This window comes from Staurois parvus, unplaced genomic scaffold (assembly GCF_062004578.1).
Source record: "Staurois parvus isolate SC_StPar_1 unplaced genomic scaffold, SC_StPar_1.0 ptg000282l, whole genome shotgun sequence".
Taxonomy (NCBI): domain Eukaryota; kingdom Metazoa; phylum Chordata; class Amphibia; order Anura; family Ranidae; genus Staurois; species Staurois parvus.
In genome coordinates, this window is record NW_028318078.1 from 13,976,172 (window position 1) to 14,000,780 (window position 24,609).

At 39.9% G+C, this 24,609-nt stretch overlaps 1 protein-coding gene across 3 annotated transcripts in view; it reads left to right on the forward strand.

The window, feature by feature from the left end:
• The window catches only part of PRKCD (protein kinase C delta), a 128,960-nt gene that overhangs the window by 56,647 nt on the left and 47,704 nt on the right, over nt 1-24,609 (forward strand). For all 3 annotated transcript variants that reach the window (XM_089681963.1, XM_089681965.1, XM_089681964.1), the window contains exons 2-8: nt 5,128-5,250; nt 9,573-9,772; nt 9,849-9,909; nt 14,070-14,229; nt 14,661-14,692; nt 20,156-20,241; nt 22,968-23,097. In XM_089681963.1, coding sequence (XP_089538089.1) covers nt 5,136-5,250; nt 9,573-9,772; nt 9,849-9,909; nt 14,070-14,229; nt 14,661-14,692; nt 20,156-20,241; nt 22,968-23,097 — 784 coding nt within the window. In that variant the 5' untranslated portion in view covers nt 5,128-5,135. The remainder of the gene's footprint in view (nt 1-5,127; nt 5,251-9,572; nt 9,773-9,848; nt 9,910-14,069; nt 14,230-14,660; nt 14,693-20,155; nt 20,242-22,967; nt 23,098-24,609) is intronic.

A 24,609-nucleotide genomic window follows, 5' to 3' on the forward strand; every position in this document is an offset into this window, starting at 1 on the left:
GCCATGCTGAAGTCCCCATTCAGAACTGAGTAAGTCAGTACAGTGGTGTGCAGAAACCCATAGCAGTCAGCTTGGAGCAGTCTGTGGTTTTTTAAATTGGTTGCTTTCCACTCTTGAACTTTTCATGCAGCTCTTTGCTGTGGTAAATAAAGGCCACTGTGCCCAGCGGGAATTGTATGATTTTGCTTGTTGTCATGGTGAATCTGTATAGCCAGCCGTGTATGTGGAAAGTTGTATCTTTGCTGAAAGAACAAGGCACACGAAGAAAGTCTGGGGTGAATATTCGCTTTTGCGATCAGATAGTATAGCAATGCTGCGTAATGTAACTAGATAGAGTACTTTATGCTGCAATGCAATTAAATTATGAGAATTTAGCTACTAATGTGACTGCATTGACAGACAGTGTTGCAGAAGGCAGACTGAGCTAATTTCTCCTTTTCTGTGTGCTGACAGACGCAACGCCTTCTGTCAATACAGCCACAGTAGCTGCTAAATTCTCATGCATTGCCATCTTTACCTAACAGTAGCCTCTCCTTTTTAGCACCTGCCTTTCCCCAACAGCAACAGCTCTTAAAACAGTATTTGACCCAAAAGAAAACCTTTATTACATTGCAACTTACTGCATTTGTTTTCCTTTTTAGGCTTTCTTTTATTTTCATAAAACAAATCTGTTGTAGCCCAAGACAGCCAGAGACCTTAAGAGTGGTAAAAACCTAACTACAGTTCAACAGTCCACATTGGGTATAGTACAATGGAACCCGATGGCTTCATTGTCCTTAGAACAAATCCTCATGGATAGAAGTGATATCTGTAATATTGCAAGGAGAGAGAAACACAAGGGTGCATCTAAGTGCAGCAAATAGAATCATTTATTAATAAAAAGCAAATTAACCACTCATATGTAGTTGGGTCAGAAAGTCGTGTGTTCAAAAAGCCATCACCCACGGAACACAGGCAATGCAGTAGCTATCCAAAGCAGTAGGAAGCAGAACTGCCAACATCAGAAGGCACTCGAGCATCTTGCACCTTGCCAGATATTTTAAATTTTTTTTTTGTTCTGATCAACTTCCACTATTTTGATTTAAGACATATTGGGACAATCATCTGTTTGTTCCCTCTAACATGGCTCTTTCAGGCAATTACTCAGGTTTGAAGGACGTGTCTTTACACATGTACCTACTGCATTATTCTTATAGAGGGATATAGGGGGTACTACAGCACTGCTATTAATTTCTTTAAAAGTGGTTGCTATTTTTCATAGTCATTTTACAGTGCCTAGTCCTTTGTATTATTTCATGTCAAGCACTGTCAGATCTGTGCACCCATTCAGATTTATACACTAAGTGGGTATGCTCCATCTGTCTCTCTGCTGTCCACCTCAGTGTTCAATATTCTCTCCAAGCTCTGCTTTGGCTGAAGAGCACCACCATTTTCATGGCAATAGTACTCGGGGATTCTTTTCTCTCTGCTCTCCCCTCCCCAGTTTGTCATTTGTGCCACAAACTCTACATAGCAATGTTACATTCTTATTCTGTGTCCCTTTTATAGTCATCTTGTGCACTCACTGAATGTTCAGTTGTCATAAGTATGGATGTTTGACGCATCGGTCACTGAATGCACTAATGACCTACACATCAAATAGTGGCATGTTATAGATAGACATATATGAAGTTTCCATATTGTTGGATCTTACAGTATATGTTACTTTACAGATGGACATGAACAAGCGTTCTCCATGTTTTCAAAACCCATTTAGCACCATACTGTACATCTGTTTGACTCTGACACAGCCAAATTGTTAAACTATTGCGACAAAAGTTTACTAGGTTTTAATGAGTATGTAAACACAACATTTCATATTCCTGATATGCGCTTGCTGTACCTTGTACTTGTATGAAAACGCTCTTGCCAATCCTTGGTGTTCCTGGCAGTCCCTCTGCTTTCCTATTATAAACTGACCACACTTCGCAAGACAGCAAAGCGTAGTCAATTCTCAGGCATAATCAGGCATATGCTGATTCCCCCCCCCCCCCCCCCAGAACAGCCACTCACTCTGAAGATCATTTGTGCTTCTGTGTCACCTCCCCCCAGCTCCTTATGCAACAGAGGGTATGTGATCAATTATAAAAAAGGGAAAAAAGTTATTTATAATGTTTATATATATATCTATACACAAATGTTTTGCCTTTCATTTCTATTTCAAACTGAATAGGTTGCTTTACATGGTGAGGGTTTACATATACTTCAGTAAAAAAATGTTGTTTACACTAAAGTAATATAAAAAAAAAACCACATTAGCCGAATAACTGAAGACACACTTTAAATAAAAGACACCACACCAATTGATCAGTTCAGGGAATAGGGAAACTTTGCCAGTTATGTTTGAATCGGGTTTATGGTCTGAAATATTTGGAGATTTGAAGCAGGACATCTAAATTAATCTGGTAAACGCTTCCTGATTCTGAAGCTTATCGTTTTAAATTCTCTGAGATGTCCCTGGCAAGTTCCTCAAAATACAGACTGATATTGCTTATTACGAAGAACCAGTGAATGTCTACATTTTACATTTTGCCTTCCTTACTGTGTTGTAAGGAAGTTGTTGAAAACTGGTTTCCGGAACAATTGTAAGTCCTGAGACTATAAATGACCATATTTCACATACAGTATGTAGACGTGCTTCTATGCATGTTAGTTTACTGTAATTTCTTAAGCTCTAAAAAAAAGTTGCTAACAGAGATGTGGGAAATGAAGTTGAGTTAGTAAAGTTCTAGAACCATGGGCTGTTGCATGGAATGTTTAAGCTTTGATGAGGTGTACAGATAAACACATGCCAATATAAATACCATGTGGAACTTTTGACTCACCAGCCAGAATATTTTTGGGTTCTTCTCATCGTAGCTAGAGGAATTCCTCAGTCTTCTATATACGGTATTTACTACACTTGGTTCGGTTGTTGAGATGTCTTTTAGTAATAGATGCAGATGTTGATACTACTGACTTCTTGGCCGCTGTTGGATGTACCAAAGGTTACAACTTGGTAATAGCATTTGGTTTTAAGTTCTGCTACTTGTGACCTTGGTATAAAACAACTTCCTCTGAGAAGACACTTTCACTGGTAGTCCCAGTAAAAAGATTTAGCTTACCCATAAACATGAGTTGGCAGTTAGTGGATCTTTTGTGTGTTTTTCTTTTGCTTGCCAATTGTCACTGTTAATGAGCGTAACTTACAATTTAACAAAATGCTTTGCAGCTCTCCACTTGAAGCATACCTTATCAGCAACCCCCTAAACTTTTTAAGGGCAGCTCTATGATGGCCAAAACATATCATTATTGCAAGCAATGCTCCTGATTTGTAACCATCTCTTGACATTTTTTGATTATCTATGATTTGCTGGGAAGAGATAACAGGCACTGCTACAAGTATGGAGACAATCATCACTGCTATGGAGGCTCATCACTACGGCAGTGATCTAAAACTGAAGTGTGGCCAGTGATGGTCTGTCTCTAATACCATGACAGAGATTTGAGGCAATAATACAGATGGTAAACACAGGTTTACTTCATCTGAATTGTAAGTGTCTGTGTGTATGTGTATATATTCAGTATATACATTTTTTTTTTTTTTTATGGATTTTTTTTTGTCTTACCAGCATTATTAAAGAAGCCATGTATGTGCTAGAGTCAGCCCCCACCTATATCTACTTTTTTTTTCACCTCCTCTCTTTAAAGAACGCTATATTGAATACATACTGTTGCTGCATTCAGTTATGTCTTGGGCAGCACAGTGGCAAAGTGTTTAGCACTTTCGCCCAACAGCACCAGGGTCGTTGGTTCACATCCCAATCGTGGCACTACCTGCCTGGAGTTTGCATTTGCTCCCTGTGCCTGTGTGGGTTTCCTCCCACACTTCAAAGACATGCTGGTTGCAGCCCGTCTAAATTGGCCTTATATGTGTTCTGTATGTATGAATGTGAGTTAGGAACCTTAGACTGTAAGCTCCTTGAGGGCAGGGACTGATGTGTATGTACAATGTATTTGTGTAAAGCGATGCATAAATTGTCAGCACTATATAAGTACCTGTAATAAATAAATAATTGTATTTTACATCCACATAGCGTTTGGATTTAAGGCTGTTACTGTAAGTTCGGTTGTATTCTGGAATTCGATTTTAAACCATGGATATGTTCTGTGCTCTCTAAACCTATGATTTGAAAGTAATAATGTGTGTAAATGCTATTTTGGCATTTACTGTTCTGTTTATGTAGCTGTAATATAAACGGTGAATGTTTTGTTTTTTTTTTATCTTGAAGATTTAACACAGGCACTCATCTTTCCATTAGGACTTTGTCCAGAGTAAACCTTTTCTCATCCTGTGTCAATTACCTGATGTACTCTGTTTGATTATGGATGTGTGCAACATTTTCCTGTGTCTGCTTAAAGTGACATTGAAGTTTGGTTTAAAAAGAAAAAAAAATATATTCAAGCATGTGTTCTTTATATAAAAATGTTCCTTCTTTTGCTCTAATCCACTCCAGCAAATATCCAAATTCTCCTACTGTATGTAGGAATGTAGTCATCCTCTTGTTTGTTCCCAAGATAGAGTAGGGACTATGGATTGGTCCCTAGTCCATCTTGGGAGCAAGCAAAAAGGGGTGGCTATGTCCCTACATACAATGGGACCATGGGGAATGGACGTACAGTAGCCACCAGGGGCGGACTGCCCATTTGGAAACTTGGGCACTGCCCGAGGGCCTGGGGTCAGTAGGGGGCCCCATGAGATGCCCCTGGTACCTTTTTCATAGGCTTTTTTGAGTTTGGGCAAGGACACAGGGGCCCCATGATCCCCTATTCCCATGAGTTGTAAGTCCGCCCTGGTAGCCACCCTCCGACAGGAAGTCAGATAACAGCAGCGAAAGAAAAAGATATTTGGAAATTTGGAGGAGACTGAGCAATAGATAGTACATTTCTATATTAAGAATACATACTTGAATGGAATTATTTTTCTTTTTTAAACCAGATTTTGGTGTCACCTTAAAGGACAAAGTGGAAATGTGAAAAAATAACCTTTTAAAAACGTTAGAATGCCTGTTTATAGTTAGAAGTAAAATAAGCTCTTTTCCATTACAGGTTGCACCATGGCTCCTTTCCTGCGGATTTCCTTTAACTCGTTTGAGTTGGGCCCAATGCCAGGTCAGTCAGAACCTTGCCAGCCATTCTGTGCAGTGAAGATGAAGGAATCCCTCAGTACAGGTAAGAGAAGGATCATTTATTGTGTGCACCAGAAGGCATGTCATGGCAGTTTCTCTATTGTCTCATAATATCTTTTCCTAAAAAGCCAAAGCTTTTTTTCAATATGTTTAGGTCTAATGTGTGTGTTCTGGCAGGATATGTTATATATCTTTTTAATGTTGGGAAACATGGGGTGGTTAAAACCTCTTTGGTATTTTTTTATTGCTGTCTATACCACAGCAAGGGATATGCTCTACCATTTCCTGTCATAGTATTAATGCTGTTTTACTGCTTTCTCATTGCGGAGAAGCTTTTACATAATTCCAGACAGCGAGTCAGTTTGCTTGTCACTACTCCTGGGGGACAATGCATTTTTTGCCACTAGAGTTTGGTCTTTGTAAGTTGGTTGCAGGTGGCTATGAGAGAGGGTTTAGCAGGGAAACATGTTGCATTTTTTGAAGATCCAGCTGCCGGATAACTCTGAAAATGAGGATACTAGCAACTATAGTCATATTAACAAGCTGGGCCTCCAGGAGTATTAGATGAAAGTTAAGCTAAAACATTAGATTCAAACAGTGGGTAGGCTCACTCTTTTTTGAGAAAGTGTTCTTGTTTGACTAATTTGACACCTCTAAGTAGTGGCATCTTGTTACATCTCCACCCCCTAATTACAAGTAATTAAATGTAAAAAATGTTTTAATATTTGGGTATTTATGTGTACTTTCTTCATTCCTTATATTAAAGTGTTACTTAACCCTGGACCCTGCATTCACTATATCTGGTCTTCCACAGTACACACAACATGGAAGTGCAATTATTTTAGTAAATATAAACTGCTAAATATCTTTTCTTATCAACAGTATATAGCAATCTTGTGACTTCTTTCAGTGTCCAGCTGAGCACTGGTTAAAGCTTGCAGGAGTTTTCATTCTCCTCTGAATGTCCTGTGAGGCAGCGTAACCCCTGACCCCCTGTCTGGACAGTGCTGATTGCCCTATGCTGATCACATGCACCCTTTCAAAGAAAAACAAATTCTCTAGCCATACACACTAAACTGAGCATGTGCAGAGTGACTCCTAGAGCTCTGTACTATCAGCAGATGGATGGGGACAGTATAAGAAGGGGAGGATCAGAGAAGATGAGGTATAACGAGCATGCTTTACTGCATATACAGAGTGATTTTACTGATGTGGGTTTACTAACACTTTAATGTTTTACGGGTTTCTGGAAAATACAATTAAAAGGTGCACAATCCATACCCCAACTACTATAACTAAACGTAAAAAAAATACTAAAACACAAATTGGTTAACAATTCTCAGCACATGTATAGACACAATGCATAAACAAGAGGCTTTGCAACCTACCATAGAGTATACAGTAGATGCATACGCAATACAGGGAAAAGGAAAAAAAAAAACAGGAATCCCTTTGGCTGTCTGCCCTATACATAATGTATTCCAGTTGTGCAGACCCCACATTGCCCTGCTGCACCACCATGCCCAGAATCTGGCAAGATTAGAATCACTAGTTAGGCATCAAGTCTTACAGTGCATTAAGTATTTTGTGCGGAATCTAACCACTTTGCTGGACAGCCTTTATTCAAATAAGTCACTGTGGCAAAGCATTGTTCAACGGTCCCTTCCAGGAGGAGAGCCTGGGAGACTCCGATTGTTTCCATTTAAAGACTATCGATTAGTAGAGTATATTAAAGCAAGATACCTAGATCTCTAATGGCTATGGTTGGAGCAAGTGGCTTAACCAAACCAAAAAGGCAGGTAGTGGCTTTAGGGTGTATATAGATCATAGTGAGGGAAAATAGAAAAGCAAGAATGTCTTTCCAATAATCCTGTATTTTATGATATATGGCCAAAAATGTAAATGTAATCCACCTGGCCAGTAGAACATCTCCAGCTTTCTGCTGTGTTTGTGCTTTGAAGGCTCATAAAACTCTTAGGTGTCAAATAAGCTCTCTGCACTATTTTGAACTGTATAAGTTGATTCTGAGCTGACTGTAGTCATTTTAAGGGGCATATGCACATATCCTCCCCATCCAGAATTGGAGTTGAAATTTGCTACTGGTCTATACATTTTTGGATTGTTCCCACATATACACACATTCTTTTATAAATAGTGAACAGTAGCTTAGGTAGATCTGGGTCTCAAAGTGTAACCTCAGGTGGGGAGGAATGAAGAACCAGTGGAGCTGCCCATACTCTGACTCAAAAGCATGCCTCAACTGGAGGTACCGAAAAAATATTTATTAGTTAAAGCACATTTTTGTTGGAGCTGTTGGAATGACATCAGGTTGTTTGCATGGAGTCTTAATTCCTATTTTCGCCTATACAATAGAATCTGGAATGGAATAAAACTCTAGCAATTCAGAATGATTCCATAAAGGAGTATGAGGAAATTGGGTAGCTTTACAGATGCCCATTTAATGTAAGAACGTACCTCAAGGCACCAATTGTAGTACACATGGTTAGGATAAAGTCGTATGGGGCCATCATGCTTCAAAGAAGGAGGTCTTATAAGACTTCATAAGAATCCAGTTGTGCTACTCTAATATTGCAGCTGCATTTTGTGTCTGCAAGCTGAGCCAATCATGAGCATGTATTAATTGCCCAGCCAGAAAGTATTTAATAAATTTAGGCAAAGCAAGCCCTCCTTATAGCTGAGAATGGTGAAGCCTAATCTTGGTTTGTCGTTTTCCCACAAGAATGATATCCTCATTTTGTTGATCTTTCTAAAGTAAGAGCGGGGTATCCATACCTGTGAATTGCGTGAAAAAAAAAATGGGGAGACACGCGCTATTTCCAAATTATTAAAATGAACTCGCCCTATAAGGGAAGGTGGCAAATTACTCCATGCGCTTGGCCTACCCTGCATTTGTACCAATAAAGGTTAGAGGTTCAGGGCCATGTAATCTGTAACTGAGGTAGTGAATTGGACACCCAAATATTTAAAGGATGAAACCCATTAAAGTGGTACAGATGGATCAGCCAGTGCTTCTGCATCAGGGTCCAAAGTCATAATTTGAGACCTGGTCTATTTAACTCTGAGACCTGGGAAAAGCTTATTAATCCAGAATATGTAGTGCCCTCCATCAAAAATGGTCCAGGGTCTTGTAGAAGAAGATTGTCAGCATATATCACAAGACACTCTTCAATATCATCGACCTGATCTGTTTGTCACCTTCAGCATGTCATAGCTGAATAAGTAAGAACTAATGTATAAATAGAGGAAAATAATCTCTGTGTTTTTGCCATTACCAGGATTTCCACTTCCAGTTCAGCATTAAAGTTTGAAGATAAACATAAACATTTAATGCCTTTTCTCTGGCAGTCCCATTTTAGCGTGAAACTGACCTTTTTCCATTTTTTGTGTCAGTCAGTACAGTATAGGGCACAGGATCTTTGGTCTTTACCACAGATTATATGCAGCTAATTATATGCAGGTAATTGGACACTGGCAAAAAAAAAGGAATCTGCAGGAACCCCCCAATATAACCGCTCCCACTCCAGCAACTGAGCATATAGAGCAGACCTAACTAAATGATCACTGCTCACCAAATACAGAGAGCTAACTATGCTTTTTCCTAACAAATGTTTATAGTCACGCAGACTACAGCATGACAATAAATTTACCTATCAAAAACCAAACTAAAGCTAACTAACCAAACCTAGCACCTACCTAGGAGGGTGCTACATAAATAAAAAGTCAGATTGACAGAGTGGTGCTGACAGGGCCATTCACTGATTGAATTTTGGCTACAGTCAGCAGGGACAGGCTGAAGTCAGAGTAGTAACAATAATAGTAGAGTCCTAAGTCCTGGTGCAATTCTTATGGCAAGGCCATCCACTTTTTACTTCTCTCCCCTCTCCCACATTTTCTGCTTTTTGCACTTACACTTTTAATTTGGATTGGTGACAGTCTCATACCAAGTAGAGTTGTATAGGAAAACTGTACTGGGTCAGCTTTAGTAATGCTTGTTCCTGTTTGGTCATGTGACTTCCCAAATCCCCCTGTATACAGGAGGCATGGGAAAGGGTTACAGCACTGTGAGCCTGAGGAAATTGGCTTCCCTATTCAACTCCAGGCTATGTGACTGACACTGCTGTCCTCAGTGCATTCTGCATTAGAAGTAAATGTAGATGCATCAATAGCAGGTCACCTTGATGAAGAGATTGAGTGTTTGAAAATCTTGTGACACTTGTTGCTACCTCAGTATTGTATGTAATGTTATGTGGTGTATATAAGTATTAATTAGAATTTGACAGCATTTACAGTGATTTTGTGTCACAAAAAATACTTATTACTCATTCCAGTATGTATTTGTTACAGAAAGAGGAAAGACCTTGGTACAGAAGAAACCCACAATGTTTCCAGACTGGAAGTCCACATTTGATGCTCATATCTATGAGGGCCGTGTTATCCAAATAGTACTGATGAAGGCGGCTGAGGACCCACTCTCTGAGGCCACAGTAGGGGTGTCTGTCCTTGCTGAACGATGCAAAAAGGGAAATGGGAAATCTGAGTTTTGGGTGAGGATGAAGTGTGAACAATGATTGTAATATTATATATATTTACATAGCTTCTAAATTTTCATATCATTCACAGCTGGACCTGCAGCCCCAAGCAAAAGTGCTAATGTCAGTGCAGTACTTTCTGGAGGACACAGGTAAATTGTGCTAAAGAATGGAGTATAAATCTATTTCCATGTATATTGTGGTTTTCTGTTGATGCTTGCCATCTGCATGGTGTATGGTACTGCGCTCTCAATTATTTATCCTCTGAGACAAGTTCTCTCTGCAGAGAATCTCACACATAGCAGAATGCTGGGTGTGAAGTTGTCAGAGGACATGGCATACATACTGACTTAACTATTAAATTTCGGGAACAGCAAGTAGTGCACCCCCCAGTCTAACCAGTGATGCTAAACCAGCATTTTATATTTAAATAAAGATCCTATTATGCCCGGCCTGTAAAAGACATGTTATTTATAGCCAATGTCAGCTGTAGGCTTTACAACAGTGGTGTTCCTGTAATTGCTTATATTGCTTTTGATATCATTAGTATTGGCTATTTGTGTCTGTATCAAAGTACAGGAGTCAGGAAATTGTTAGCCTTTATTTATCCATCCAAAAAACTGTTAACGTAGCTTTGTGTTGTTATTTGCATATGTTGTAAAATATGTGTATTAAAATCAGAAGTGAAGTCTTTCCAAAACCTATTTTGCTGTTTAGGAGATAAAAGTATATTTAAAATCTGCCAATCACCTATCCCTCTTCTGAAGTTCCCATTTCTTTTCTTATTCAGCCATTGAATTATTTGTACAGCTTTGGATCACACAAAATAAGTCAAGCCATCACAAAAAAATTTCATTCATTCTCACAATCAATACAGCTTAAACCGGGCATCTTGGTTTTCCCAAAGTGAAAAGGAGTTATAATAGTCACACAGAGGGTTAATATAAGAAATAGAGAAAAAAAGCGCCACAAACTAAATTAAAAAAAAAAGCTGCACTCCTAACCAAAAAAAGGTAAAAATGTAAATAAATCAAAGAGTGCGCTAAATATAAGTAAATACAAAAATTATTAGTTTAAAATAATGATGTCCATGATAAAAAAAATATTATATAAAAGTCCATCCACCATTACAAAGTAATTAAACAGTTCTGAAATCTTGTATAAATCAAACACCGTGCAAAAAAAATCCACCACCGAATGAAATGGGTACACTCACCAAAGCTCCATGCTGACCAGATTATAAGTCAGCAAAGATAGCGTTTGCTCTGGGAGCATTGATCAGCAGAAGTAATCCAAACTGGGAGCAATATACTGCAAGCAGCCAATCAGCACAATATGGAATAGCCTTAACAGCAGGTAGTCATCACGTCTCCATACCATAGATCATGTTCGGGGAATCAAAAAAGGAAATCATGGTGCAGTACGTTTAAAATCAAAATGTTTAATTAAAACGCCAGACGTTTCTGACGTTTTAATTAAACATTTTGGTTTTAAACGTACTGCACCATGATTTCCTTTTTTGATTCCCAGAACATGATCTATGGTATGGAGACGTGATGACTACCTGTTGTTAAGGCTATTCCATATTGTGCTGACTGGCTGCTTGCAGTATATTGCTCCCAGTGTGGATTACTTCTACTGATCATCGCTCCCAGAGCAAACGCTATCTTTGCTGACTTATAATCTGATCAGCATGGAGCTTTGGTGAGTGTACCCATTTCATTCGGTGGTGGATTTTTTTTGCACGGTGTTTGATTTATACAAGATTTCACAACTGTTTAATTACTTTGTGATGGTGAATGGACTTTTATATAATATTTTTTTATCACGGACATCATTATTTTAAACTAATAATTTTTGTATTTACTTATATTTAGCGCACTCTTTGATTTATTCACAGAGAGGGTTAAGGCTGCTAACTTTGGCAGGGGGTTATAGGCAGCCAGCATGTATTGTAACATACCTAGATTCCCCAGATACGATATAGTTTCCCTGTATTGCTACATTCTAAACAATAACCAGGTAACTAGCAAATACAGGGACAGCCAGACACCTAGGATTGCCAGAAGTAGTGGCTGTATTCTTCGTACTCTTAGTACAGGTTTTCTTTGAACATATTTTATTTTGGCCTAATAAAAGTGAATTGCAGGATTAAAAACATACATTCATAATTACCTAGGTGGCTGCAGTTCTGATTGCTCAGTTCTTAGTCTTTACTGAACACAGAGTGGTGACTGTCCATCACTGTTCTCTGTTCTGCCCCTCCAGCGCTAATTGAAGCGCAGGCAGGGGAGGGTCTGGCTTAGGTTCTCAGTGGCGCACTTAAAGGCTGAGCCAAATGCTGGTCAGTCATCTCGGCATGACTATAATTGTTGGGATTCCTTCAGAGCCTGGACTGGCTCTGTGACCCACAGCTGAAGTATGGCCAAAAGAGCTTTAGCAATACTTCTCCTTCAATACTTTCTGCATCTGTAACCTAGAACAATTATGCAGATTAGGAAGTCAGAGTAAAGTCTTAACTCTGGATCTGTTTACTTCTTGCCATTTATTGACACCAGGCAGCTAGCATTTTCAGAAGCAGGTGAGCTATAGCAACCTTCATAATTTGCATAATGCAGGCTTTCTTTAAGAGAAATATGGATACCAAAACTAAAATTTATACTCGCCTAGGTAGATGCAGTATCGATCCAATGCTGCATCTGTCCCCTACCAGCTCTAAGATTGAGACCTGAGCGATCAAACACCACTGTGTGTTCTTTGAGCAGAGAGCTGGTGACTGTCAGTGGGTATGTGGAGGAAGAGGGAGTGGCTGGCTCAGCCTCTCAACTGATTGTCAGGTGCTGGTCCAGGCTTTTGGGTGGATCCTGGGATCTTTTCAGACCCTGGACCAGCTCTGCTATGTGAGCTGACAGCGGGTCATAGGAGTGCAGAAAGAAATGCACATGTGTGATCCCCCGGAGAAGTATAGCCTACAGAGCTTTGGCTATACTTTTCCTTAAGTGCAATTCAGGAGATCTAAATACAACTGCATAGAATTTCCAAAAGATTTTACCCTAAAAAATGCAGGACAACTAAAACTGTTAGATTGTACTTTGGCCAAAATTTGGCATTCTGTTCATAACCATTGCCAAGTCCCTATTTGCTACGTGGTTGTAATGAAGATTGATAAAGCTTTTAAATTTTAGGGAACTATATAGAGGTGATTATTAAACAAGCATAGTCTTAGACCATGAATGCTAAATATAGTTTATCGTAAACTATTGAATTAGTAAGTTACTCCATGTCATGGAAGGGCAGGCAATGCATAACAGTTCGCTGTGGTGCCCTTTCACATCAATGTAACATAGTGCAGTGGAAGTTTTTAAAAGGGTCCAGGTTCTCTTTTTTGGTGCAGCCTAGTGCATTTTTGGCTGCATAGACTTTAATAGAAACCCATCTGTGGTGCATTTTTGGCAGGACTTGTGCTTAATAACCAGTCTGTTCCTTCTACAAAAAAAGTGCATGAAAACACATCAAAGGCATCCAAAAATGAACAGAAAAATGTATGATTATGCAGCAGCACCAGTGTGGTTATAGTCTGTCTTTGTAAATCTTAACTTCACTATTCTGTTTTTGTAGTTCCCTTAAAGCACTATACTGTCTCCCTCCCTCTGTCTCTTTTCTCCTCCCATGTACATCACTGAGTTTCACAGTTACACAGAGCAGGTCTTTTAGTCTTTGTTGTGTTTATGCTGAGTACAGTCCCAGGATAGCTGTGTTGGAGCTCTATCTCTTACCATGCAAGGTGCTGTGTCTGTTCATGGGAGGGATCACTGCACTGCCTACCTGGATGTCTTTGCTGGTTGTTTCAATGTGTCCGTCTTGTCTCTTGGATATTTGTACTGTATTGCTGAATATATTTTGTTATTTAAATTTGGTCTGTAAAGACAAAATCAAATGTTGCAAACATTTTAATAATACTTTATTCTTTTGCTGATCAAAGTGCAGAGGCAGTAGCCGTTTGCTCCTCTTCATTGTTCTGTGTCATCTGCTGAAAAGATTATGTTGTCTTGTAAATAATTTAGATTTTTACATTTACTGCTATTAGCAGCTACAGTTCTTTGCATGTATTTTTATCATTGATATCCAGAATTTTAAATATATTATTGATGCTAAGCAAAATGTTTATTACTATATATATTTTAGGTCTGTTTTTACTTCCTAAGCTGATGGCTGCTATAACTGTTTGCTATCTCAAGCTTTAATGTTGTCTAGCACTACTCATGCATCTGTAATGTTCTTTTTCGTGTTGTTGCCTGTTGTATCCTAACAGATTGCAAGCAGCCAGTAGGAGAAGATGAGGGCCTGGTGACTATAAACAGGAGGAGAGGAGCCATCAAACAAGCTAAAGTACACTACATTAAGAACCATGAATTCATTGCCACATTTTTTGGTCAGCCAACATTTTGCTCTGTGTGCAAAGACTTTGTGTGGTAAGGAGGACTTAGCCAATCCTGACAGTATGTATCAGTGAATTTGGGAACTGCTTTTGTTAACCAACAACAGAGTTTAAAAAATGTCTTAACTTTTAATCTATTGCTGTGGGTAATTAGTGATTTGATCAGTAGCTTTTAAAGGGCCTTCAAGATGGCAGCAGTGTAAATTTCAGGATGTTCTATAAAAACGTTATGACATTTTAATACTTCGTTATGGAAAATGTCCTCAGTTGCTGCCCCAGCAGTGGTTGAATAGACATGAGAACGATTAAGCACATGCAAGATTATTAGGTAGCATCATTCAACTGTAAATATTTTTGCTGGTACTATGAATACATTTTAGGGTTAAAATATGGTCTGTTTGTCAGGAAAGCAAGTTATTCTGCATTGAGAGTATCACTGACTACTCGCTGTGTTTTATTTTACAGGGGCTTGAACAAACAAGGTTACAAATGCAGACGTAAGTTGATGATTGATATTTACAAACCCAAGCTTTCGGTTTTGCTTAAGAAATTAAAATTGATTTTATACTTTACAGCAGATTTCTCTTGGGCTGTCTTCAACATTTGCCTTTCAGAAATAATTCATTTCTAATAGAATTCTACAATCCCATAATTTATTTTGTATAGACTGATTTATGGTTTACTACTGAATAATGAAATAAACATTTATGATGTCCAGATTCCAGACAAGCTTTTTGTATTTTGAGGATCTGAACATAGTGGCAGAATTATCTTTGCTTAAACAGCTTGGTTGTCTCCTTTAGGGCTTTGGTAGTTTCATTAACTGTCATCTCAGTAAACAGTTGTCAGTGAGTAAATAAATCTTAATCTGTTGGTGTCCCTCCTGTCTTAAGCCCAAGGTGGTGCTTTTAGTCATTGGCTGCTCAACTGTTTGCTAAACAAAAAGCTATTGCTGCTGCTGGCCTGTATGCTTTTTACAGGTGCAGTTAGTATGCTATGCCAGTTCATTTTTTTCTTTCTGCTGGCTTATGTGGCGTTGGCGTTTGTTGCATTGCTTGGATTTTATGACAAACTAACATTCTAAGGCCTAGTTCACATGGGTTTCACCTTGTGATAAAGGAGTGGTAGACAGGCATTAAACCTTTGGGAACATGTTACATGTTACACCCCTTTTTAGGGTGGAACATGTAACGTGCTCCCATAGCTGCCACCTGCTGGCCCCCCTCTGACAGATAGTACGGGGAGACTTATCCCCATACTATCAAATTTGAAAACAGCGTGGCTGTGTGGGGCTCTGCCCACATGGCTGCATCATTCATTTATGGACTTCTGTGAATGAATGAACTGCAAGTCCCAACAGACTTAGCGGCTGTGGGCTTGTGGTTTTCAATGAACTACCACAGTGCTGTGGAGTGCCGTGGTAGTTCACTGAAGCTTCCTGTCAGTATATCTTCTTGCTCGTATATCTCGTATGGCAAGCAGATATCTGGCAGGTCAGCAGGAGTCCTGCATGGCATCAGCGATCTACCGATCACTGGTGCAATGCTTTCCAGGCTCCTGTAGACAAAAATAATAAATGCACATTTTTTTACCTGCAAAAAAATTCACATTTATTATTCTTGTGTAAAAGGTGAAATTATCCTTTAAGGAGATGATACTGCTGCCACCTAAATGCCTGTTGATTGTTTTTTTTTTTGTGACAACACGGCACAGCAACATACGATTAGCAAATGGCCTGCAATTGTAGTGCAGCCCCTTTCACTTAAGTGGGTTGCTTTTGGCAGGAGTATAGTATTTGCAGCAGCCAGCCCTGTGCGTACAAGGATGTCAGGTCACCATTAAACTGTGACAGGTGTAATGTTGGGCTGTAGGAGAGCAATGAAATCGCTCCTCAAACTGCTCTATTTCAGCACAAGTGTAAACTATGCCATAGAGCAGTGTGAACACCAAGCATTTGTGAAGCATTTGGCAAGCTCAAGCAGTTTTCTTGAACCCTTTAAGGCACCCATCAGCTATAGTTTTGGTATATTAAAGGATAAGTTCACCTTTGGAATATGTTGCATGTTCCACCCATATGTAGGGTGGAACATGTAACATGTTTCAGCTTTTGCCTCTCTGATCCCCCCTCCTTGTGCCAGCAGGTGGAGGATCTTCTCCCTACACCTGCTGTCAGAATTTAAAAAAGGTGTGGCCGTTCAGGGCTCCACCCACGCTGCAAAAGACAGCCAGGCAGATGGGTGTGTACACATGCTGTGGCTGCGATGCTTTGATCACAGCATGAAAAAAAAAGTTTTCCTCTCATGTTCTACCGGTAGTGCCATCGTTGAATGTGACCCCTTCAGGTTAATAGGGCCATGCTGCAAACACAAACCAAACACTAGGCTCAAGCTTGTGGTGTTCCCATTGAAAAAAAAACATTTAAAATAGGCCTTCAGGAGGTGGCAGATCAGCTGCATCCTTGCCACTGTGTGAAAAGCAAGTAATTGTGGATCTCGTTTCCAATACAAGTGTAAGCAAACCCTAAAAGCTTAACAAAGCTTTCCAAAAGTTCTGAAATGCTCACAGTTCATGCTGCTCTTAGTCAATCTGAAGCTCCTCTAAACTAGACCTTAGGCTGGATTCAAACTTGAGCGATTTGTATCTTGAAGCTCAAAGCTCCAAAAATGCTCAAGTGTACAAAAGCAATTGTTCTCTGTGGTGCCTGTTCACACCTGATCTCATGAACAGTCACCATAGAGAACAATTGTTTTTTAAAGTTTGAGCACTTTTGGAGCTTCGAGCTTCAAGCTACAAATCACTGCAGAGTTTCGGCACAAAAGTTCTGCTTTTTTGATTGGTGCTCATTTGTCCAAAAAACTTTTCTGGTGTGGTTGCAGAGGTTAATTCATAGCAAGCTTTCAATGCTATTTCAGAATGTTTTGCAGTTTGTGTTTAGAAGGGGACTTTTTCCAAAAGCATTGGACTTTAACATTTTAAGAATTAAGTTAATTGAGTTAAGAATAATAAAGTGGATGTCCAGACATTATCCAAATTAACCACCAAACTCTCCCCTTTCCTACTAGGGCATGTTTCCGATTTTTTTTTTTTTTCTTTTGTCTTGTTCCTGTAGCAAGTATTAACTTTTATTGCTCCCTGTAAAGTAATCACCAAGCTTGTGGAAATCTTGCAGAAACAGCTGCTGTGAGTTCAGTTCCTGTTGCTGTAGTCCCATTCCCAGAACTACCTCTCCCAAGAGTCTCTTCCTACACGCAGTGTGGCCAGGATCTTGGGAGTCCAGGCAGCAACATTTTTTGCTGGGAAATAAATCAATGTCTCTCTCTATCCATTCAGTCAGTCGTGTCTGACTCTTGGCGATTGCATGGGCCGTCACTCTCCACTCTTTCCGGTCTTGCACCTTTCTTATTAGCTGATACATGCTTAGGCCAGTGTTCAATTCAATAGCATCCAACCAGCGTGTTTTCGGCCTTCCTCTTTTTCTCCCCCCACTGACCATACCAAGTAATGTTGCCTTCTTTAAGGAATCAGATCGCATCACATGCCCACATGTCACATGTCTTTCCTACTAAAGTTATTCCTGGTTTAACTCGCTCTAAAACATCTCTGTTGGTAATCTTTGCTGTCCAGGGTATCCTCAATTGCCTTCCCCAGCACCATAATTCGAATTCATCAATCTTCTTTCTATCAGCTCTTTTCATAACCCAGCTTTCACACCCGTACGTTGTTATAGGGAAAACTATCATGTTTACCAGCTTGCATTTGGTGATGAAGCTGATATCCTTACTTTTCCACAATTTTTGCATACTTAGCATGGCGTTTCGACCTAATGCGATCCATTTTTTTAATTTCAGGAGCGCAATCTCCTGTTTAGTTTATCATAGATCCTAGAAAACAGAAATCCTGAACACATTCTATTTCCTCTTTATCAATGTGTACGACAAGGTTGTATTCTCTCCCCTTTTCTTTTCAATCTGTATGCAGAGGTCATCATCAGGAAACTAGATCTAGAAGAATCTGAAATTGGGGTGAAGATAGGTGGTAGGAATATTAATATCCTTTCATATGCTGATGATACAACTTTACTGGCAGAAACAGAAGAGGAACTGAAATCAATGTATGCATGTGGAAAAGCTGAGGAGGAATTATAGGCTGTAGTCTTTTTTTTTTTTTTTTTTTTTTTTTTTCGTCCTGGCAAGCTCTATACCACAAACTCTTAAACTGGGTATGCACTAGTAGAATTTTGTTAATTCATTCCAAAATCAAATATTAAAAGCTACTGAAATCTTGAACTAGTGTATACCCAGCTTTACAATCACAATGTTTTGAAAGTATTTTTTTGGCTAGGCATAGTTCTAAAAGTTCTTGTCCCAGTGCATTGCTCTGAGTGCTAAACAGTCTAATTTTGTTGTTTGCTATATTGCTTTTAAAGGGAATGTATAGTATTTTTAATGATTTTCACATATCCACTTGAACACCGATTCGGTCTTTGTCTGGCTCTGTGATCAGCCGGCAGAATCAGTGGCTGGTTGTTTTAGGCTCCCAATGGGACGTGAGATCTCGTTAAAGTGGCGGGAATGGGGGGGGGGAGGAGTCCCCTCCCGCCACTTGTAATGGCAATCAAGCAGCTAGTTAGCTGTTCTGATTGCTATTACAAGAGATACTTCTGTTGGATTTAAAAAAAAAATAAAAACTGCACCATGATGATGCCAGCAGCTGCAGGCATCATCCTGGTACAACCATTTTAAGTCCTTGTTGGCAAGTGGATATACATGTATAATAGTACAAATTTTGCCAATGTGTGTTAAAGCAGTAGTAAACTCCGCATTTTATCATGTATCTATGGGTAAGGCCTGCATGTAAGTACAGTGAATATCTTCTAAATGTACCCTGTGCATGTGTAGCAGCCGGTGACGTCACTGGGGAATGTGCACTGAGCTCTCGATGGACAGCACACTTGAGTATGCCATCCATTGAGAGAGCAGTTTGCATGCGCGGGAGTGACGTTATTGCGGCTTGGCTATTTAAATGGCTGGAACAAAGGAAGACCAGATGAATAAGGAATTCCTGTCAGCAGTGACTGCGTCGCTGAAGAGATCCATTTTTAGGGAAGTCTCTCATAATGTGCTATTATGCATTGCACACTTTGACATGAGCCTGTAGGGGGACCAGTTTTGTTTTTTACATATTACATACTGTATGTAGGCTCTGCAACGTTTGATCATCTAGCAATTGAAGATACATCATTGCACTTTAGGATATTTTTTGGTGCTCTTTTGGCATTGGGACTTACAATTTTTCACATTTGTTTTCTTATTTCTATTACTTTATTTGCAAGTGTTGTCACTTTTGGTTCCACTTATGTTTAGTCAATTATATCAGATTGTTTTTTGCACTTTTAGCACCACACTTATATTTATATGTCTTACAAAATCTTTGTATCAGAATTTAGTGTAGGCAGCTAGTGTTCTTTTTGAACCAGCACAGATTTTGATGTTATTTTTACATTGGAATTTTATTGCCAGTAGACACTTGGTTACTCCAAAATCCATCTGGGGTTATGGATATTTTCTGAGCACGTAAATAGACCCTGTTGTAGATGAGTGTGTTTATTGATTGAGACATTGTTAGCTGTTTGCTTCCTGTAGTCAGTTTTAGTATCTATATTGTTTTTACAAAATCTATTAAAGTTATTCTTATTATGATGGATATCAGAGAACATTTGTGTAGATATCTCCATTAGTCTGATTTAGTTCTATTTTATCTGTCTTTGTTGCCCTTCAATTTAAAGAGAGATCATTTACGTTCCTCTCTATATCACTTTGGTCTTTTTTCACCTTGTTTTACTTCGCTTTGTTTCCATTATGTATAAGTTTTCTTTCTCTCTGTTGCAATCTCTCCTGTACTCTGCAGTCTGTAACCAGTCATCTCTTGTAATGGGCACAAATTGTTTTTGTTGCTTACAGAGTGCAATGCTGCCATACATAAAAAATGCATTGACAAAATCATTGGCAGGTGTACAGGCACAGCGACCAACAGCCGGGACACCATGGTGAGTTGTCTTCTTTTTCTACCTCTTTTCTACTTATTCTATCTCTTGACCTAGAGCAGATAAGAATTTCTAATTTTACTATTACTACACCATAAATTAATTGCGTTCGATGCATGTGCATTCAGCAAAAACTGATCTGGTTGTAAATGAAAATTTAAATACTTCTGAGGGAATTGTGTTCATGTTCATTTTGTATCACGTGCTCAGTGCTTCAAGGTGTGTGTTTCTTTGACATCATGGTGAGTAATTTACACTAAAAATATTTGATCTCCTCTTTTTTTCATGTGGTAATAAACCATTGAATTCTTTTAATTCAAAACAAGTTTAAAGCAATTTAGCTACATGAATATGCAGCTAAAATGAATGAGACTCCACCTGGAGTAACCCATTGGGGGAAAAAAATGATAGTGTAACTCTGCATTAAATGTTTTCTATTTACATACTTATGCAGTTGTCACACGAGTGACATTGCAACTGGTGACAACTTGCCAGTAACCGGATCACTAACAGGCCCTCGCCTTTTTTTTATGGAGTGGCTCCCTCGCTAGCTGGATCAGAAAGATGTAGCTCCCCCACTGAACATTGCTGGTAATTAATTTTTTACAGTGCTCTGGACCATTAAGAGCGTGACTTCATTGAGTGACAGCCTCCCCTCTGGGATTCTGCTGCTGGCGATGTGCCACCAGAAGCATGATCCTCCATCTGACATGGCCCTTAAAGTGACCCTTTCCTTTGTATTTTGTAGTGGCATCTGTAATTAATTGCAAACTATGAAGCTTATTAACAACACAAACTGGTGCATAATTGGTGAGGAAAGACACTTTTCCCCATGGATTCACTGCTTGCTGCCATCTTGCCTCTTGCACAATGTAGAAATGGTGAAGCCAGGGTGTAATTTACAGCCAACATGTGAATGACCCCTTTACCTCTCCTGTAATGGTCATGTGCTTTTGTTCTCTGCATATACCAGCACCCAATATCAAGGGTTCGAGAAGGAGAAAGCTGGTTAGTTTTAGGCTTTAACAAATAAAGTTTGATTAGTTCTATGTAGACTGCATATCTTGGGAAAAAAAAGGAAGAACGAATTTGAAATAGACTATGGGATGGATCGTAATATACTGAAATGTACCACTGTTAACATTTTTAGAGAATAGAAAGGTTCACAAAAGGTTTCAAGAATACATGTGTTAGAAATAAAAAAATAAGCATGATCCATCCAGTCCTCCCTAATATTATTATAAAAAATAACGTGTTTTTCACCATTCATCTTCCAGGCCAGCCCTTGAGAGATGGAGCTCCTCCTGTACAGGAAATACGTTGTCCCTTCAGTCTTTTTTAAGACGGTCCCATGACCAGTTATTGTGTTTTCTCTGGAGGGGACATGTTGTCCGAGGGATCGCCGGAGAGCTTCATCCCTCAAGGGCTTTCCTGCGGGGAGACCTAGTAAGGGGATGAGAAACTCCAAGCCAGGGGGTCAGCAGTATCTTACCAGATGTTTTTGGTGGTGGAGGTTGGACGGGCCATGGTGATCCCTCCTTGGCAGCGGGCAGGAGGTGATCCCCTCCCCCTCCCTCTGAGCCCAGGCTAGGACGAGAGGCGGCGATGGGTACATTTCCTTGGTGGCTCCACTGGCGCGTCACTTATAGGGTGAGATGATGTGCTGAAGGGAATTGGTCTCAACCCCTCAATGGCGCAGGGAGGAAGGGAGGGCCAGTTGGTACTACACGTGGATGCAGGTGCTAGTGCAAGTGCCACACAGCCCAATGATGCAGGGGAGCGACTTTGAGGACTTGCCATCCGCACAGGCTCCAAGGGAAACAACTACTAGTGGGACAAAGGTAGGCACCTGGGGGCGACTGCAATGTCTAAATTTTGGAACACCATTCTGGGTGGTGATGTTGCCTAGCAGTCTGAGGCACAACAGGAGTGCAGTGTTTGATCATGGGGTGATCACTACATGGTGGAGAAGGTGTATATTTACCACCAGGTCTCCTGTGTTTATGTCTTTGGCAAGCTAAGCCACTTAAAGATCCCAAGCCCATTTCCAAAAAGCGGTCCGCCAAGTGCTGAACGAAGAGTACACAGAGCTGCTTTGTAAACAATGTGTCGCCAATTTGCTGAAAAAGGAGGCGGATACCCTTTTTATGCAAACTTTTTTGGTTCAGTAAAGGAAGAAATCAGCTCTGCTGATCCTCTGGTTTGCTGATCTCTCTCTCTCCCCCTCTCTCCCCCACACTGCTTACCACATATGACATCTGCTAGTGTCTCCTGCCCAGTCCCCAGCTCTGCCTCTCGGTCCTCTCTGTCCAATACCCGCTCACCTTCTACTATATCGTTCCCATGTTGCACATGTGCTGGTTGGTTTCCTGAAACCTCTTACCTGCAATACCTTCAAAACAAAGCAAAACTAAAACTTAATAAAGCCTCTCAAAAGCTGCAGGTCCTGTTAGCAAGCATTGTCATAGACTTCTATTGAGGCTTTGGAGGTGCTTTTAAAGCATCAAGAAAGTGGCATGGCGTATGATTTTTGAGGCAAAGCAAACACAATGTGTGAAAAGGACAATAAGGTTGCCATTTTATTTTGTGACTGGTTCTTTGATTGGCATTTAGAGTGCTTTAAAAAATTCTGTCCAATGCCATATTTGAAGCAAGTATAAGCAAGTGCTTCGTGTTTAACAGATCTATATGTTTGCTTTGTGACATTTATTGGTACTTTTCATTTACAGTTCCAGAAGGAGCGGTTTAACATTGACATGCCCCACCGATTCAAGACCTACAATTACAAAAGCCCCACTTTCTGTGATCACTGTGGCAGTTTGCTCTGGGGTTTGGTGAAACAGGGGTTGAAATGTGATGGTGAGTGTAAACAAATGTCAGATTTAATTATTTATTTATGGGAGATGTGACCATCCTCTGATTACGCAAATGTCTGACTTCATACCATTTACCTTGCAGTTACTGTTTTTATATGAGTGAAATACTGTTTCCTGTAGATTCTCAGTGTCCACCATAAAGGCTGCTTCTGCATTTTTACCTATAGATTAGAATGCTAGTGAATCTCAACTGATCCCTGGAGGCAGGTGGGGTATCCCCAGAGACAGGATGAGCTAGCATTTTCACAGGGCTGAGTCCATGGCTGAAAGGTGGGGATGTGTAACACTTGGGTTCCAGTCACTTTAAGGGCTTTTTAAAGGATTTTTATTCTTCACAGACATCACATGGAAAGGGGCATTGTATCTCCTTCCACATCCTTCTCTGAGAGGAGCTCAGGGCCCCAAGCAGCAGGACAATACTGGACAGGAAGGTTGTACTACTTCCAGGCATTTGCTGCAACCACATGCAAAGGCCTTCCCAATTGCTTGACATGCACCCTCTGCAGACTGCAGCTCAGGGGGGAAAGGGATAACTGGCATTCTCGGCCCATATATCTATGCTCTCCCCCAGTATGCACCAATGGCAGTAAACCTCCCACTGGTTGGCTAGAGGAAGCATAAATATTGATACCACACTATCTATTGTCATTATTACCAGTGACCTCTACCAGCAGCAGAGAGATACCACAGCTACACTGAGTTTAGGGGACAACCAGATGAATACAGTAAATAGACTATAGACAAACTACCAACCAGCAAGATTAAATATAGACCCCTTTTAGGACAGGGTGCTTACAGCATTCACCCCACATTAGCTTTTTAATATTCCTCACCATATTAACATGTAAAAAAGAACTTGTCCTAGTTTTGTTGGATCTAACCAGACAATTCCAATATAGTTTCTGAAAATCAAAAGCCTTCTGTTTATAGCAGCTCCTTGCCTTTTGACAGTCTCAAATATGTGGAATAGCATAAAAAGAAATTGAAGCCCCATCTCCATCTCAGTATGTCATATACATCAATGGAGGGGGCAGGTAAAGCCACAAAAAGCCTCTCATAATGATCCTGAAGCACAGATGGCAAATTATATTTCCTGTCTGGTTTAGGAGTTTAGGAATCTATTTTGTGCATCAGCAGCCTTCTCAGTAACAGAGGTGGGGAAATGCATGTCTCATAAATATAGCATTTCATTTTCCGTTTTTATTTTTCTTTAAAGCTGTGAACATTTAACAAGACTGTCCCACTTTAAAATGAGTGGTGAGTCACAGACTTGGAATAGGCATGTCCAATGCACATTATTATTATTAAGTCATTATTTCTATGCACTAAAGCAAAAGATGAGCTTGAAGGATTGACCCCAGGACATAAGAAATAAGTCAGCAATGGTTACAAACATCTTTTTTAATCACTCATTAGGGGACACTGGGTTAATTCTGATACAAGAGGATTAAACAGATGCCTGAAGGAGACTTTACACTAGCAAACAAAGCTGTTT